We start from the raw sequence: 14855 nt of genomic DNA, 5'->3' as shown, positions 1-14855 counted from the left end.
CAAACTGCCAGGCTAGCTGTTTCCTCCTGTTTTCAGTTGATGCTAAGCTACATGCTATTCATGGTGTCTTCAGCTCCATAGCTACTTAAAAGAATAGTTTGATATTTGAAGAAAATAGTCTTTGCTTTCTTGGAGAGAACAAAAAATTAATTTTCATATTTGGCGGTAAAATGTGAAGCCAGAGGCCAGTTAGCTTAGTTTTGCTAAGAAAACAAGGATTTGTTTAAGCTGTACAAAAACAACTGATAACATCTAAAGATCGTCTTTATATTAATCTTCACCCTCAGGCAATATTTCCTAAAAATAAATGATGGGCAGAAAAAGAAATAGGCCTGTGGAAAAAGAAGCAGTGCAAACTGATGAATGAAATAAATTAGGCAACTTTCTTCTTGCCAGATTATCTGGTTGTGTTCAGTGTGTGTTTTAGCGTATGTGCATGTGTATTTGTAGGTAAGGTTTCCAACAGCCTGACCTCTGTCTGGCTTTGTTGCCCTTCTCCCTTCCAAAGCATTGAAGTCGAGGCCCTCTCACTCTTTCCAAAGCTGTAAAACATGAAAATGAAACACTAGTCTATCATAGTTTTGTCCAAAAGTCGCATTGAGTTTTGACGTGTGATGCTCTCCATATGTTTCTTGTAGAGAGTTTGCCTGCACGCTTGGCTTACACCTTTGGGGTGAATACTCAAGAGGTGATCAGGGTGAAGAGAGAGGTTAAAATACATGTGTTTAAATCTGTGCTTGTGTGTGGTCACCTTAAAGGATGAAATGTTTCCCAATAAATCAGATTACATAGTGACTTGGTAATGTAAACGTAAACCCTTTTTAACAGTGGCACAAACTACTTTTTTTTTTTTTTTAGGCCCACACAGAATGAGTATTATTTCCATTTTCTATACATAACCCTGTCGTTTCAAGCCCTGCCAGGAAGGTCTTTAGAATAATTAAATGTTTAACCAAACCTTGCAATGCATCACTGATCATTTCCATGAAACAACTGCAAGAATCCCCTTTGATTTCCTAAAACTTTTCCACATCAGTGTGTAGCCTCTGCTGACTGAGTTTCCTCTTTCTGAACACTTCATTACAAACACTAAATGAGGACTATCTCTGTGCATGTTTATTTCCAAAGCCTTACTGGTTGTTATGTTATTATTACAGTCATTTCCTGTGGTGGAATTTCATTTTGGGGCTCCCCTTTCGCTCCTAAAACTTACTCGCAGCCTGTCACCCTTTCAGCACCTCTCGCTGGCTCTTGTAAAGGTGTGGGTGGCCATGGTTGGACCCTGAAGTGGTCGCATGGACACTGAGCTGTGAAATTACATTAAGCCGCCAGGCTAAGGCCCATGGCAATCCTCCCTTAATGAAAACTGTTTCACAGCGCAGGCTGCTCGGAGCACCGGAGACAATCTGTTTGACAACCAGAGCTTAATATGGAGAGGTTGAGTAAAGGGACACCATCGTAATTGCTGGCATTTTGGATGTTCATTTATAGTGCTCCACCGCTATTCATGTACAGAGAAAAATGTTCTGATGTTCTGTGAGTGTGTGTGGGAAAGGAGTAGGTGTTTTTTTTACATTCATCCAGTGAAAACAGCAATGGCCTATCACAGATTGGAACATAAGCACATACATAAACACAAACCACCCACACACTATCCGTTCATATGCTTCACCATTGTACCTGTATGACTACACCGTCTCAGATGTGATGTCTAGATTCATATCATCAGGTAGGGGAATGGCACTTAATAACTGTGCGTTTGGGTCTTAAAAGGTCACATGATATTCAGTTGCCATATCAGCAGGCAAAAAATTCAACATTTCTGCTGTTTGCCTAAAACAATATTCACTTTTTATCAATAAAACTGAAGTGAAGATGACTTTGTGGTCCTCAAAGTATTGAAATATCTGATTTAAAGTTTAAAGCACTAATATGAATGTACTTTTTTTTTTTTTTTTTTTTTTTTATTAAAAATGCATCAAATAACTACATATGCGTAATAGTTAAAACTCAAAGGGGTCCTTTATGATGACCATCCCACACAGGATTTTCTCCAACTGTGCAGGTTCCTCAGCTCTATAAGGCTGCATTGTTTTGGTGTGGTGTACCCTGTTTCCAGCCACAATCGGCAGCTGTTTTCACTGAAGATGCTCTGATAAACTTATTGTACCCTACCTATCCATCTTAACAGCAGACAGACTTGGGAATGGTGAAGCATATACTGTAGCAGCTAAGGAGAAAGACATTTTCCTCAGGATTTGATGGAGACCAAAACGGAGCTAAAAGCAATGAATATTGGACTTACTCTTACTAGTTCCCCTTTTCCACCACATGGTACCGACTCAGCTAGACTCTATTGGCCTTTTTTAAGTTTTCTATGATGGAAAAGTTGTTGGTACTCAGTATTTGACACTTTTTTCTTGGTATCACCTCCATGGTGGTTCCAAGTGAGCTAAGCTGATACTAAAAGATGATGTGAAACAACTTCAGACAGCTGATTGGTAAGAGAGAATTGTCACTAGAATCAACACTGCGTCAGTACACAACCCAGTATCATGGCAAAGTAGCCTTTACTGTAGCGCCAAAGGGTACCAAAGGGTACCAATTTTGCATTAAAAGTAAGGTGCCTCAGGTTCAAACACCAAAAAACACATAATTAGGATGAGGAAAAGATCATGGTTTTTATGTAAGTAATGTTACGTACGTCATGTATGTATTGTATATAGTGACACCACTATATACATATAGTACATTGTAGCTCACTTACATTACTTAAAAGAAGTCAAAGTGTTGCTTTCTCAAGGACTCGAACGCCACTTTTCCAGGTGAAAGTCTTGTTTTTGTTACATGCAAGCAGCCCAAACCTCTTGACTTTATTACTTTTTGTACCCCTGGGAATGAGAACATGGCCATTATACATGCGTGTACTTTTTAAATGCGAAATTTGACACTGCCACGGTATCCTCTAGTGGACTAATGGCGATATTCCATGCTCTGCTGTGACACTGGGCTGCACATATTGTTAAACAGTTCTACTACCATAATGGCCACAAATTATTTGTATTCAACGACACCCCACAAAACCACACTGTGGTCAATTAAGGAGGTGCAGACCTTCCTCTATTTGACAATAATAACTTCCATTGTTCCTGTTTGTGTGTCATTGAGGATGGCGTCAGGGTTGCATTCACGAGGTATCGCTACGACGATGGGGGCAAATAGATGCATTGGAAAGCAAGATCCAGAAAATTACCAGGTACCAAAAGCAAAGAGCTGGTACCAGCAGGCGATATGAGGCATGCCTGAGAGGGGTTTTCTTTTGCTCAAGTATTTACCCAACAATTTTAAAGATGATAGTGTGTCAGTGTGGTGTTTTCATCTTGTTCTGCTGTCCCCGAGCGGCCAAAATGAACGATTCAGGAAATGAATAATGCAGCTTTAAAACTGCTGCTTAACAAACACAATGGCCCATATCATAATCCACAGTGCTCACTAGTTCTGATAGAAAGTAGGTCCAATGAAATGCTATTTCTTCATGTTTTCAGTTCTCCACCCTCTTCCACCAAAGAGACATGTATTCGAAAAACTGGCCAGATAAAACAGGAACTACCTGAATGTGTCGATCTCACTGAAGATAAATGAGAACATGTGCATTTTTTTTAAGTTAAAATAGTCAATAAAAAAATTAACTTCCACATCAAATTTAACTTCCTTCCAGGAAAGAAGTTATCAACTTTTCTGAAGAGAGAAGGTCAGAGTCTGTAAAACTTATCACCAGGTTATTAATATCATCTTGTCACTGCAGTACATCTCAGTTCACACGTATCATTTCACCACAGACTGGTTTTAACTCTTGAGAGAAGATGTTTCCAAAACTAATGCATTGATAGACTGAGTTTGACGTCTTCACTGAGAGCACAAACTCTGTTCCAACCACAAGGACAAATGAACAGTAAAATGCAACAGGAGCTCCAATGAATACAGTATAAATTTAAACTGGGCTTTCCAGAGGACGGCTGTCTCCTTTTGACAATCACAAAAGGAGGGAGAAGACTGGGGCAAGCCTGTCTGTAGCACTGAGCGGCTGTGGGTGCATTCATGTCTATGTGCGTGCATGTGTGAGGATAAATTCACACACACGTCTGTCTGGCCAAAACAAGTATATATCTTGGCCTGGTGTGTAGACAGGCAGCGTTACGTTCACCCGCAGGTCAGAAGCTCTCTACCCCATGGCCACCCACCCCCATGGAATCATGGGAGTGTGTGTGTGTGTGTGTGTGTGTGTGTGGGGGGGGGGGGGGGGGTTGACGTATTCTTTAAGGGGCCTTCTTCACCCCCGTTTCAAAGTTACCTTCCCTGAGAGTTATTATCTGATCCTGATTTTGAGAAAGAAAGGAAACACATAAAAGGACATTTTTATAGCTCAGTTTCCTCCAGTTTTGCTCCAGATTAAAGGTGCACTACAATGGTTTTACAAGTGAAAGTCAGTTTATTTGTCGTAGGGAGGGCTGCTCAGCCTGTGAAAACAGTTGTATAATGTTTTCTGTGGCTCTGAAGGAGGCTTGTAAAGTCTAAGAAACTAACCCTGATGATATCATTAGGGTTAGGGACTGGGCCTGAGACTTAAAATCTTTACTATGACGTTCGCCCCGTCACAGAATTAAAAAGTAACAAAAAGCGTTACAGCATTGCAAACTGAAATGATAGACATAGGTGAGATTAATGCTGCTTTCAAATGGAATTCATAAGCCTGAGGTCCATGTGCATGGTATGCTTGGCAACGCCAACATGAATGGCACCTTGAAGCCACGGAGGCTAACAATTGCAAAGTAGCAGGCAGGTAATGTAGGAAATGCAAAGGCATAATGACAAACGATGAGGCCGCTGGCAACATCAACATTTTCCACCAACATATTATAAACGACAAATATAAACCTCTATGACTAAACTTACAATATATTAAGTAACAATCTGGCAAAAAATTGAATTCCATCGCCACATCCATTTCTTATAGCCTTCCGAAAATCTGAGTGAAGAGGGGGGCGTTCTTATGAGCATGGTTTATATGACCTAATTTGAAGGTAACATAAGGAGCTGCACACACTTCCCTGACTTTGAGAAACTGTAGTCCAGATCTCTATGCTGTCCTTTCTGCTGTAGTTCTGTGTTTTTTCTGCAGGTATCTCTGGAGCTGCATGTTTCTGATCTGACGTTAGTGGGTTTCACCAACCTACCCAGTGTTTGTTGTCTCTTGTCTCTCTATGCTGTTGTTTTCTCTCTCCGCTCTCCCCTCACCCAAACCAGTTGAGGCAGATGACCGCCCACCTCTGAGCCTGGTTTTGTTGGAGGCTTCTTTCTGTTAAAAGGCAGTTTTTCCTTCCAACTCTTGCTCATGTGGGAATAGTTGACTTCTGTTGTTGGCACTTTTCCTGTGTTAATTGTCCTGAGATGACTTGTGTTGTAACCGATTCATATAGTCGGCTGCCACATGAACTCTTCAACTTGCTGATGATTGGCTTGTTGGTCTGTGAACCGTTCATCTCTTTCCAGAGGAACTCCAGCACAAGTACTGCGTTTGCATAAAATGTCTCGCAAAATCAAAATCAAAGCAGCACGGGCTGAAACATCTGGACTCTTTGTTCCTATGAGTCAGAAACAAAAATCATACATTTCCCATAATGCAATGTGATAGCACCCTCCCTGTCTGGTGCACACAGTGTATGTAAAGGTATTATCCCCACAATGCAAATGTTGGTTAAGTAGAGGTATCTTAAGTAACATAAGTTAAAGTAGTTACTGAATAAAAACTGCCCCTATGACTGTTATAATTTTCTACACAGTCTATCTAATCATTAGATTATACAATTAGATATTTAGTTGTATCTGAAGTTTGTTAAGATGGATCTATTTTTTAGCTATTCTACATACACTTTAGTCGGTTAATCTATAACCGGGCATTATAACGTATGAACACAATGTATTTATGTGTAAAGTCTTTATCTGTAAAGTGACTGGTAACTATGTCAAATATATTTAGAGGAGTAAAAATTATAACATCTTCTGAATTGTAGTTGAGCAAAGGTGACATGACATGGAAATAAAGTAAAATGCCTGGAATATGTAATTAAGTACATTACTAAAGTAAATGTGCTCAAGTTAAATTACAGCCATAAATGCTTTGCTCGTTCAAACCTCAAGTCTCCTCTCCTAATGCCATAAAATACTTTATCATGGTTACTTTTTTCAGACTTCAGAGTGCTCTCACCAGAGCCATGAAAAAAAACAAAAACTGCACGTCTGTATTCATGGGCTGATTAGTAGTCCTTGTGATGAGTAAACTCATCTGTGTAAAATAAGTGGAGTGCCCCTTTAGTACAGGAAGTGTACTAAAATATTTTGGGATGTCTGACCAGTGTTTTGGTTCTGTCCTGCTCACCTTTCTCCTAACTCATATATGAGGTGTGGCTCACTCCAACAAGCATGTCAGCTGCTTCCTGTCTTGAAAAAAAAGAATCCATGGAGGAAGACGGAAGTGAGTTGAGAATGCTCCGGTTTCAGATTGACATCTAGTCCTCTAAACATGCATTGTTGGGTTTCAGAGTCCGACAGCTTGCATTCTACTGCTGAATACTTCAGCTGATATTTGTTTTAGCAGTTTCCCCATGGGGCCGACTTGACCTCAAGAGAGTGACATGAGAAAAATTCTCAGGCCTGCAGAGAGATCTGTTTATTTGCTGCGAGCCAGATTGTTAAAAGCTGAAGCAGCTTGTATAAATCAAAAGAGTGGCTTTCCCTCCAACCTCTTCTCACAGCTCTTATTGTGCAGAGTGGCGCTTCACTTCTAGGCTGAAATTGATCTTTTCTCATCTCCACAGTATCAGTTGCACTGAAGGCTCCACCTGAGCACTTTTAAACTGTGTGTGTGTGTGTGTGTGTGTGTGTGTGTGTGTGTGTGTGTGTGTGTGTGTGTGTCGTTTAGCTGGGTAAGAGCCTTGGCTGCAGCTGAGCAGGATGGCGGTGATAGTGTTGTTGTGTGGGGGTTGGTGGTCTGAGAAAAGGGGAGGAGGACCTCACATTTAGCTGCTCTCTCTAGGGAGAGATTAAGCAGTTTAGTCTTCGCTGCGTCTCTCTCTATCACTGCCACTGCCTCTCCTCTGTATTTGGAGCAGGGCAGGGTGTACCTTTTCGTCGTCCTCCTTTTTGCACTTTCTGTTCCTCTCTCTGACTCTCGTTTCCTCTACTCCTTCGCTCGCTTGTTTTCTTTTCTTTCTATCCATCCTGCCTGTCTGCTTGTGACACTCTGAGCTCTTTCGCTTTCCCCCACCAGACTGTTTCTGTTTTACACCCTCCCCCGACCTCTGGACATCCAGCTGATTCTCTTAGCTGACAGCCCAGATGGCACAGAGTTACCCCCACCTCCCACCTCTCTTCCATTCCCCCAAATGCACACCAGCTCCTCTGTCCCTACTCACCGATAGGCTGCTTTGGCTCAGCCGTCCCACTGAGCTGATCCCCTGGTCCTGTGTGGAGCACCATGGAGCTCAACCACTACTCACATTAATCTCCTAAACGATCCTGGACCTAAGAGGATCAATACTCATTTTCAGGGAGCAGCATGATCCCTTAATGTAGTGGAGGATGGCTGCTTATCCCCCCCTCTTCTCAGTTTTAACTCCCCACTGGAAGAGCAAGAGTCAGCCTTTCATTTCATTTCACGGCCCACTTTAGTTAAGACAATATTTCGCCTTTATTGCTGATGCCATTATTCAGGTGAACAGCACCTGTATGTCCTCTTCAGGAAGAATTTGCTGGGTCTTCATGATAAATCCTGCCTCTGTCTTTATTAGCCGAAGTATTAGTTTAAGTGGGAGGTGGTTGTTTTTATCAAATTAAATCTAGGTCTTGTAATTACCCTCTCTGACCTCACATTCATCCAAATCATCTGGGGGTGAGCAGGGTGCCTACGTGGACCTAACAACATAACCAGCGTCATGTATTTCCCACTCGTTGGGGTATGATTTTGCTCCAGAACAAAATACACAGAGATTGGCCAGAGAAAATAAATCACCCTGTCTTACCCCGGTTGCTCTGAAACACATGTCCTCAAGCTATTTCGTATTAGTAGTGGTCGTATAATTGTTATTCTTTGTTTTCCACAGACGCTGAAAAATGACTTCGTGCTAATAGGGGCATGATCCAAGGAAAATGGGAAAGATCTGACTTTCCATTGGATAACAAGCATCCTATTTTTCCAGGCTCGGTGTGCAGGGAAACACCGCTACGACCGCACGGTTAGCTGAGCGTCTCATCATTGATCTTTGCTGATGCAGACTGTTTCTGGGGCCTTTTTCATCAGGAAAGGTGGAGAGAGAGAGAGAGAAAGAGAGAGTTGGGCACCCTCCCCTCACAATGTCCCTCTCAGGCAGGCTGAGGAGGCCACATGGAGCAACTTTGGAGGTGTTGTTTATGCTAAAGCTGTTACTCTCTGTCTGGGCAGCGTGCCCTGAGAGCTGGACTGCTCCGCTGCTACTGAATTATTCACCGCGGAGATCTGCCATCCAATGTATACAAGCTGTCACATGTAGCTGAATGATAAGCTGATTGTCCAGCGATGAGGAGTTTGTTACCTCGTGTCTGTAAATACTTTACAGGCAGATTTATATCAGGCTTACACGTTTGTGGCCGAAAATGTTGTGTGTTGTTGAATAATGAAATCAAGGAAGCGTAATCCAAATATATCTTCGAAAGAGGTAAGTCCTGCTTGTCCCTGGAATCACTTGCAGTGATTACAAAAATGTCACGTCCCAATTAAAGCGTCTGTCTTGACAAAACAGGGCACCAAACTTGAGGCAAAACTGGGTTGCTGCTAAAAAAGACTGAATGATGACAACATCTCACATGCCAGAGGTCCAGGGACCGGAAACCTTGTAGTCATCTGCTTCCAGTACAGCCTCGCAGCAAATGCTGCTCCTTTGACCTATAATTGCTCGTCACGGGGTCTCAAGCATCATTCCATTCTGTGCTGAGTTTATAAACTTTTCCGTCACTACAGGCATCCAGAGGAATTCACCTCAAACATGTGATGCTGGATTTTTTTTATTTTTATTTACACAGAGCCTATAGTGTGATAAGCAGTGTGTGTGTGTGTGTGTGTGTGTGTGTGTGTGAGAAGGTTTAGGTCTGATTGGACACAGTCTGAACCTGCTGATTGGGTTGGCATGCATGTGTCCTCTTCCCCACCGCTGCTCAGGAGAACAGCAGTGTCTTTCTTCAGGTGAAGGACTGAATCAGTGATGACAGTCTCATGACCTCTTCCTCCCTCTGACACACACGCTGCTTGCTGCGTCGCTAACCTACTGTGCTTCACACAAAGACACATACAAACAAACACACACACAGGAACACACAACACAACAGGTCAGTCATATTGGGAAGAAAAATGTCATATTTAAAAGTTCTTACCATGACGTAATGTGCATTAATGATGTCCTAGAATAATACTTTTTTTTTTTTTTTTTAATTAATTGCTTATACATGTAAATGTATAAATGCAACACCTTTTAAAAAAATATTTTCAAGATGGAAAAAAATACAATGAAATGAAAAATAAAATGTGGTTCAACTGAATATGCTGGGCTGTTTGTGATGTAACAAACAATTAAAATGTACACAACCACAAACCGCCATCACCTAGGCCTATACCTTTTTATCATAACTATAACAGACAGGACGAAATATCGGTCATGTTTTAAATACATTGGTAACAGTTGGGCAGGTAAAGCGTACATATAATCATACCGCTCACTTTCAGTACTCCGTGTGAATGGTACTTGCAGCGTGGGTCGGGGAGGTGCAGGAAGGTGATGTCGTAAAGCTGAGTGTCGTAAACCAGGTGCGGAGAAGGGGAGGTGAAGGGGGGAGGGAGGAGGAGGGGGAGGGGGAGAGGGGGTGAGAGAGGAGGTGACTCTCCGGCAGCATTTAGACACAACGAAAGGATCATGGCGGATGGCCCCAGGTGTAAGCGCAGAAAGCAGGCGAACCCGAGGAGGACCAACGGTGAGTAAAACTACTTCCGACGCGGAGCTTTTCTTTCGGGGATACGGTCTGGAGGCTGTTCTGTCCCCCGGAAATTTTACTTAAAAGTTTGGCAGCTCACAAGTCCGGTTTTTAGTAAGTGAAAGTGCCGGGAAGTAGCAAGTGAGCGCTGTATTCCAGCCCTATGTGGTGTACCGTTATACCTGGGTCGCGTCTCTCCCTCCGCCTAGCGGTCCGCTGCGCCGGAGACCGTTATACGCACCTCACTCTGTTAGGACTGGACCAGCTTTTGTCTCCACTTTGTACCGCTTTATTTATTTGAATACACTTTGACAATCTCCATGGACTCGTCATTCATTGATTTCGTTACATTCTGTCGAGTTTTAAAGCCCACCACTGAACTCGGACCTGTTTCTGTGGGGAAACGGTCTACCTGATTGTTGTTGCGGACCTCGACAAACTGATTGTCTTTAACACTTTAGGCTGGGGAAAAAATCGTTAGCTTTAGCCGTGCTTTTTGTCGCAAACGTTGCGAACCTATTTTACGGGTCTGAAACGGTAAAGTCAACTGTTTTGGTGTTTTCTTTCTTTTGCTCACTCGGAGCAGGTAGCGACAGGACACTGTTGCTGCGGTACGACGGCTGACAAAACGCATTTAGTCTGATTTAAACCTGCCTGCTGTGTGTTTCGATTTTGTTTTATATTACCAACAACACCACTGTAATTGTTTAAAGCCAGAAAAGATAAAGAAATGTGTCTTGTTGTATTGAAGCACGTTTTGAGCCGCTGCCGTTCTTTCATCCTTCAACTTATTCGAGTGTTTTAGTTCTGTGCTGCTCGCATTGTTCACATTAAATGTTTCGTAAGAGTCTCGGACAGTAAAGTAACGGTTGAACGCTTGGTAGGAACATGGATGGGGTAACCGAGGTTCCGGAGAACGAGGAATATCTCACGCGCTGTTTGTGTGAGCAGGGCGAGCGCAGCCCATATAAGGACAGCGGATCCCCTCCTGTCGCGCGCTGGGAATCCTGATTCTTGTAGGACTGTTGGACGCGAGCGAACCTCTTCACACACTTACTTTTTCTTTTTCTGTTGTGTATTTACGTATTTTAATTACAGCATGTACAGCGATGTTTCAAATGGTTACATTATTTGTTGTTTTAGAATATCGGTATGCGACGCTTAACGGGTTTTGGTTTGCCTTATTGTGTTGGAAATGCAATAAAAGTAGCCTATCGGGTTCTTTTTGAATGCTATAGCTACTTTGTTTGTATGTCACACGTAGCCTAAATGCCTTTTTTTGTATGTAGGACTTTTTCGAATTGTTAATATCTGTCTTCCTGCTGCACCCTTCTTGTATTTACGTTGTGGGCTCTAGTGAATCCGTCACGTCTCTCTTTATTCTTTTATTTTGTTGAGAAAGCAAGTTGTTTTGTCGCGGGTCAGTCAACATGTGGTGTCCCTATCAGCTAGTCTTGCTCATGTGTTGGCCTATGCCACCCAGTGTACCTTAAAGGAACTGAGGTAATGCTGGAATTTCGGTGTTATTTCACTTAGTAAGAGCCGATTGCTCGCGTGGTGCTAAAAACGGTAATCCGTGGGTGGAAAAATGCGACCAAACGGTGCTCTGCGGTGCGGGCTGGCTGTCGTGTGAATTTTCTGTGGATACATGATGAATGATGTAGAGAGTGGCCTCTTTTTTTATTCGGTGCTATTGATGTTTTCCACTGTCATTTAAAAAAAAATTTTTTTTAATGAAATAAGGCATTTCATTCCAGGAGCTTGTGTGTTTAGTTAAATCAGGTGTGGACACACTTTAGATAACAGTTCTGCTGTCAAGATGTGGATTTTTCTCTGGCTCGTGGGAGAAAAGGAAGTCTTTTTTTAAATTTTTATATACTTTTTACAGGATGTCTACCTGTCTTGTTTACTTGTATCTCCTCTCTTTAACTTAACAGGGTTTTATTAAATGTTTCTCAATAATGACAGCCCTATTGATATGTTCCCTGTTGCTCTGCCTCATTTGCATTTGCTTCAAAGAGCTGTCAAGGTCTGCTTTTAAGTCCTCATTTCCTATTACCTTCTGACAAGGCAGCACTCTGTCATGTAAATCAACTTCACTGCATTTTGTGGATTCCTTAGTAAAGTTAGGTGAAGTTAGGGTGTTGTATGGTGTCACAACCATGTTTTTATATGTTTTTTTACATTCTCATAACAAATTTTAACATGGGCTGCTATCTGTCTTTTTTTTTTCTTTTTTTTTTAAATTTTTTTTTATAAGATCCCCTTTGCTTGCTCTATTATCATTAAGGAAGCCCTCAAGTTGTGCCCAGCTTGTTATGTACAGTTACTTTGCCGGGCTCCTGGCTAGCAGAGGGAGCTGAGATCAAGGTGAGCTCCATTCCCCGCTTTAAACAGAGAGGTGTTAACAGCCTGCAGGACGACAGGTGTTTGCAATCGGCGGGATCCTACAGCTTCCTTTGTCGCTTCTCCCCAGTCAGCTCCCCTCAGGAATAGCAGCCGTTCCCTGCAACGGTAATTTAACACAGCAATTTGGGAATAGAGGAATGCGCCTGGTATTAACATTCTTTGCAAAAATAAACAGGGCTGTGCTGGGACAGCTTTGTACCCATGCTCGCGAGGTGCTTTCCATGTTTTTAAAACTGTTAGGGAGTTACTTTGAAATGAGTATGCATACAGGTAGCTAAGATTTCTGTTTATTTGACATTATCACACGGGTCGTTTGTCTCATCCCCTAATCTGTCCTTCTCTCTTCTCTCCCCCTGCATTCCTCCCTCCCTCTCGCTCTCTCTTTTTCGGAGGTGTACTCACACACTTGATGAATCATCCATCAAATAAGTAGAATGAGGTTGTCATGTAATGTTTAGGAGCATGTTTATTGGCCCAGTAAAACTATACTTAAACTATACTTAGTGCCCTGGACTTGCTCAGCCTTTCTTGAAACCACTGAATACAACCACATGCTGTAAGTTTGTGGGGGGAACAGTAAAAAAACAATGGTTTAGCTGCAGCTCCAGTTTGTGCTGCAAAGCAAGCGATGTTAAGAGCAACACTGAAGGCTTCGGATGAGGTGGTGATCGCCTTTGTAGCGCCGCATGCCACTTCTGCATTATAAAAGACATCTGTTTACATTTAAAAGGTCCACCCCTGTTATGTGAAGAGTTTAGCAGAGGAGGAAATTTTTCATTTATCTCACTGCTTTTCACCAACTTCCTCAGCAGCTTCATTTGAAAGTGCCAAGTAAGAAGAAAATCCCCCCGCCTCCGCTCTCGCTCTGTTTCTTCCCTCTCACTCCTCCTTCCAGAGCTTGTCCTTTATTTTTCTGAGGGGTGGGGGTGGTGTGGGAGGGTTAAGACACAGTAGTCAGGGGTGCTGTTGATTGCCCCCTGACCTAGGCACCCATGCGTGCTTAGAGTATGACTTCACTTTCCCCCCTCTGTGCCATTGTGAGGCTTCCAGCATGTCCAATTGTGTTTGTGTTTAAGTCTGTTCAATGACAGGGGAAGAGAGGAGTGGGAGGGGGTGTGGGGGGGGGGGGGGGAGTTGCTGGAGCTGCAGATTTTTCTCAGCTCCCTTTTTCTGTCCGTCCTTTTCCTCTGACCCCTTAAACTGTGAGCTCCATGTTCCCCATTGAGTCGCGGTGTGTGTGTGTGTGGGGGGAGGGGGGGTTGGAGAGTGTTGGTGGGAAGTGCTTGAGGTGACCAAAGAATTACACAACAGGTGACAACTGAGGGACTGGCGCTGACAGATGTAAAGCGTGAGTCACACGGCAGCTATCTTCCCAGACCTCGATGGATTTTGGGGTCAAAACTAGGTCCATGTTATCTTTGAACAATTCAAAACTAATTTTACCCCCTTGTGCAGGTAGAGCCTGCCATCTTTTATTCATCTGAAGGAAAGCTTCATGTCCATCAGGGTGGGAAAAGGCCTGTCGTCATCTGACGATTCCGCAGAATTAAAATTATGTGATGTACGACCACACTCCCACCTCTGTTAAGGCAGCTTAATGATTAGCTACTCCCATGGAGGCTGAGAGCATTAGCCTATAAAAAGGTGCTCTCCCTTCATAAAGAAGGAGTTTTAAACCCAGAGTCAGTTTCAGTAACCCCCTTAACTGCGCTTGGATGTGCTTTATTGGGGTTTGTGTGGCTGAATGCCTAAATGAACCATTGTGTGTTCAGGCTTTAGTGAGAAAGCCTGAGGAGAAAGAGCCTAGTTACCTTTGCAGTTTGCCTGCTCTACCTCATACACTTTCAGTGGCAGAAGAAAAGGGCCATTCAGCAGGCCCGGCATGGGGAGGGAGAGCCCTTTTCACACTCGGCTTGTGGGAAACTTCTCCTCCATACTGTGCATGCCATTTGCATATGACCCATTCTTTTCCCAAAGGTCCCTGTGAGGGTGGAATCCGTGGAACGTTCGCAGAATTCATCAAATCCCTCTCTCACACGGCCCTTGGGCCCTCAAGGGTCTGCGTTGCAGCACCCTGTTTGACATTTTTGTCTTGGAAATGTAGCTTACACCCGCGTCACGCTCGTTACGCTTAACGTTAACACCGACGCATCCCCGCGGCATTTCTGTCCCATGTATTTTAAAGTGGCAATGCGTGCGACCAAGTATTTAGTATGACCAATGTCAGGGTGAAGGCTTAATTTGGCTCTGCAGGCAGGAGTTTCCCCAAATCCCGAGCATGGGCGATGATCTGCTTTACAGCCTTGGAGGCTCCCTCACTGATGATGACGCAGCCATACGCAGATCGCCAGCTCTGTCCCTGAAAGGACAAAAAATATGCTGGGGTTGCT

The 14855-nt window shown here is 43.2% G+C and overlaps 1 protein-coding gene across 1 annotated transcript in view; it reads left to right on the top strand.

The window, feature by feature from the left end:
- The first annotated feature begins 9944 nt into the window (after nt 1-9944).
- zeb1b (zinc finger E-box binding homeobox 1b) overlaps nt 9945-14855 on the top strand; it is a 48307-nt gene continuing 43396 nt past the window's right edge. The window contains exon 1 of the mRNA XM_069151271.1: nt 9945-10056. Coding sequence (XP_069007372.1) covers nt 9999-10056 — 58 coding nt within the window. The 5' untranslated portion in view covers nt 9945-9998. The remainder of the gene's footprint in view (nt 10057-14855) is intronic.

This window comes from Embiotoca jacksoni, unplaced genomic scaffold, assembly GCF_022577435.1.
Source record: "Embiotoca jacksoni isolate LCO1_2020_lvr unplaced genomic scaffold, fEmbJac1.0.p SCAF_17, whole genome shotgun sequence".
NCBI lineage: Eukaryota > Metazoa > Chordata > Actinopteri > Embiotocidae > Embiotoca > Embiotoca jacksoni.
The sequence above is the reverse complement of the archived record's forward strand: the minus strand, read 5'-3'. Positions and strand labels throughout refer to the sequence as shown.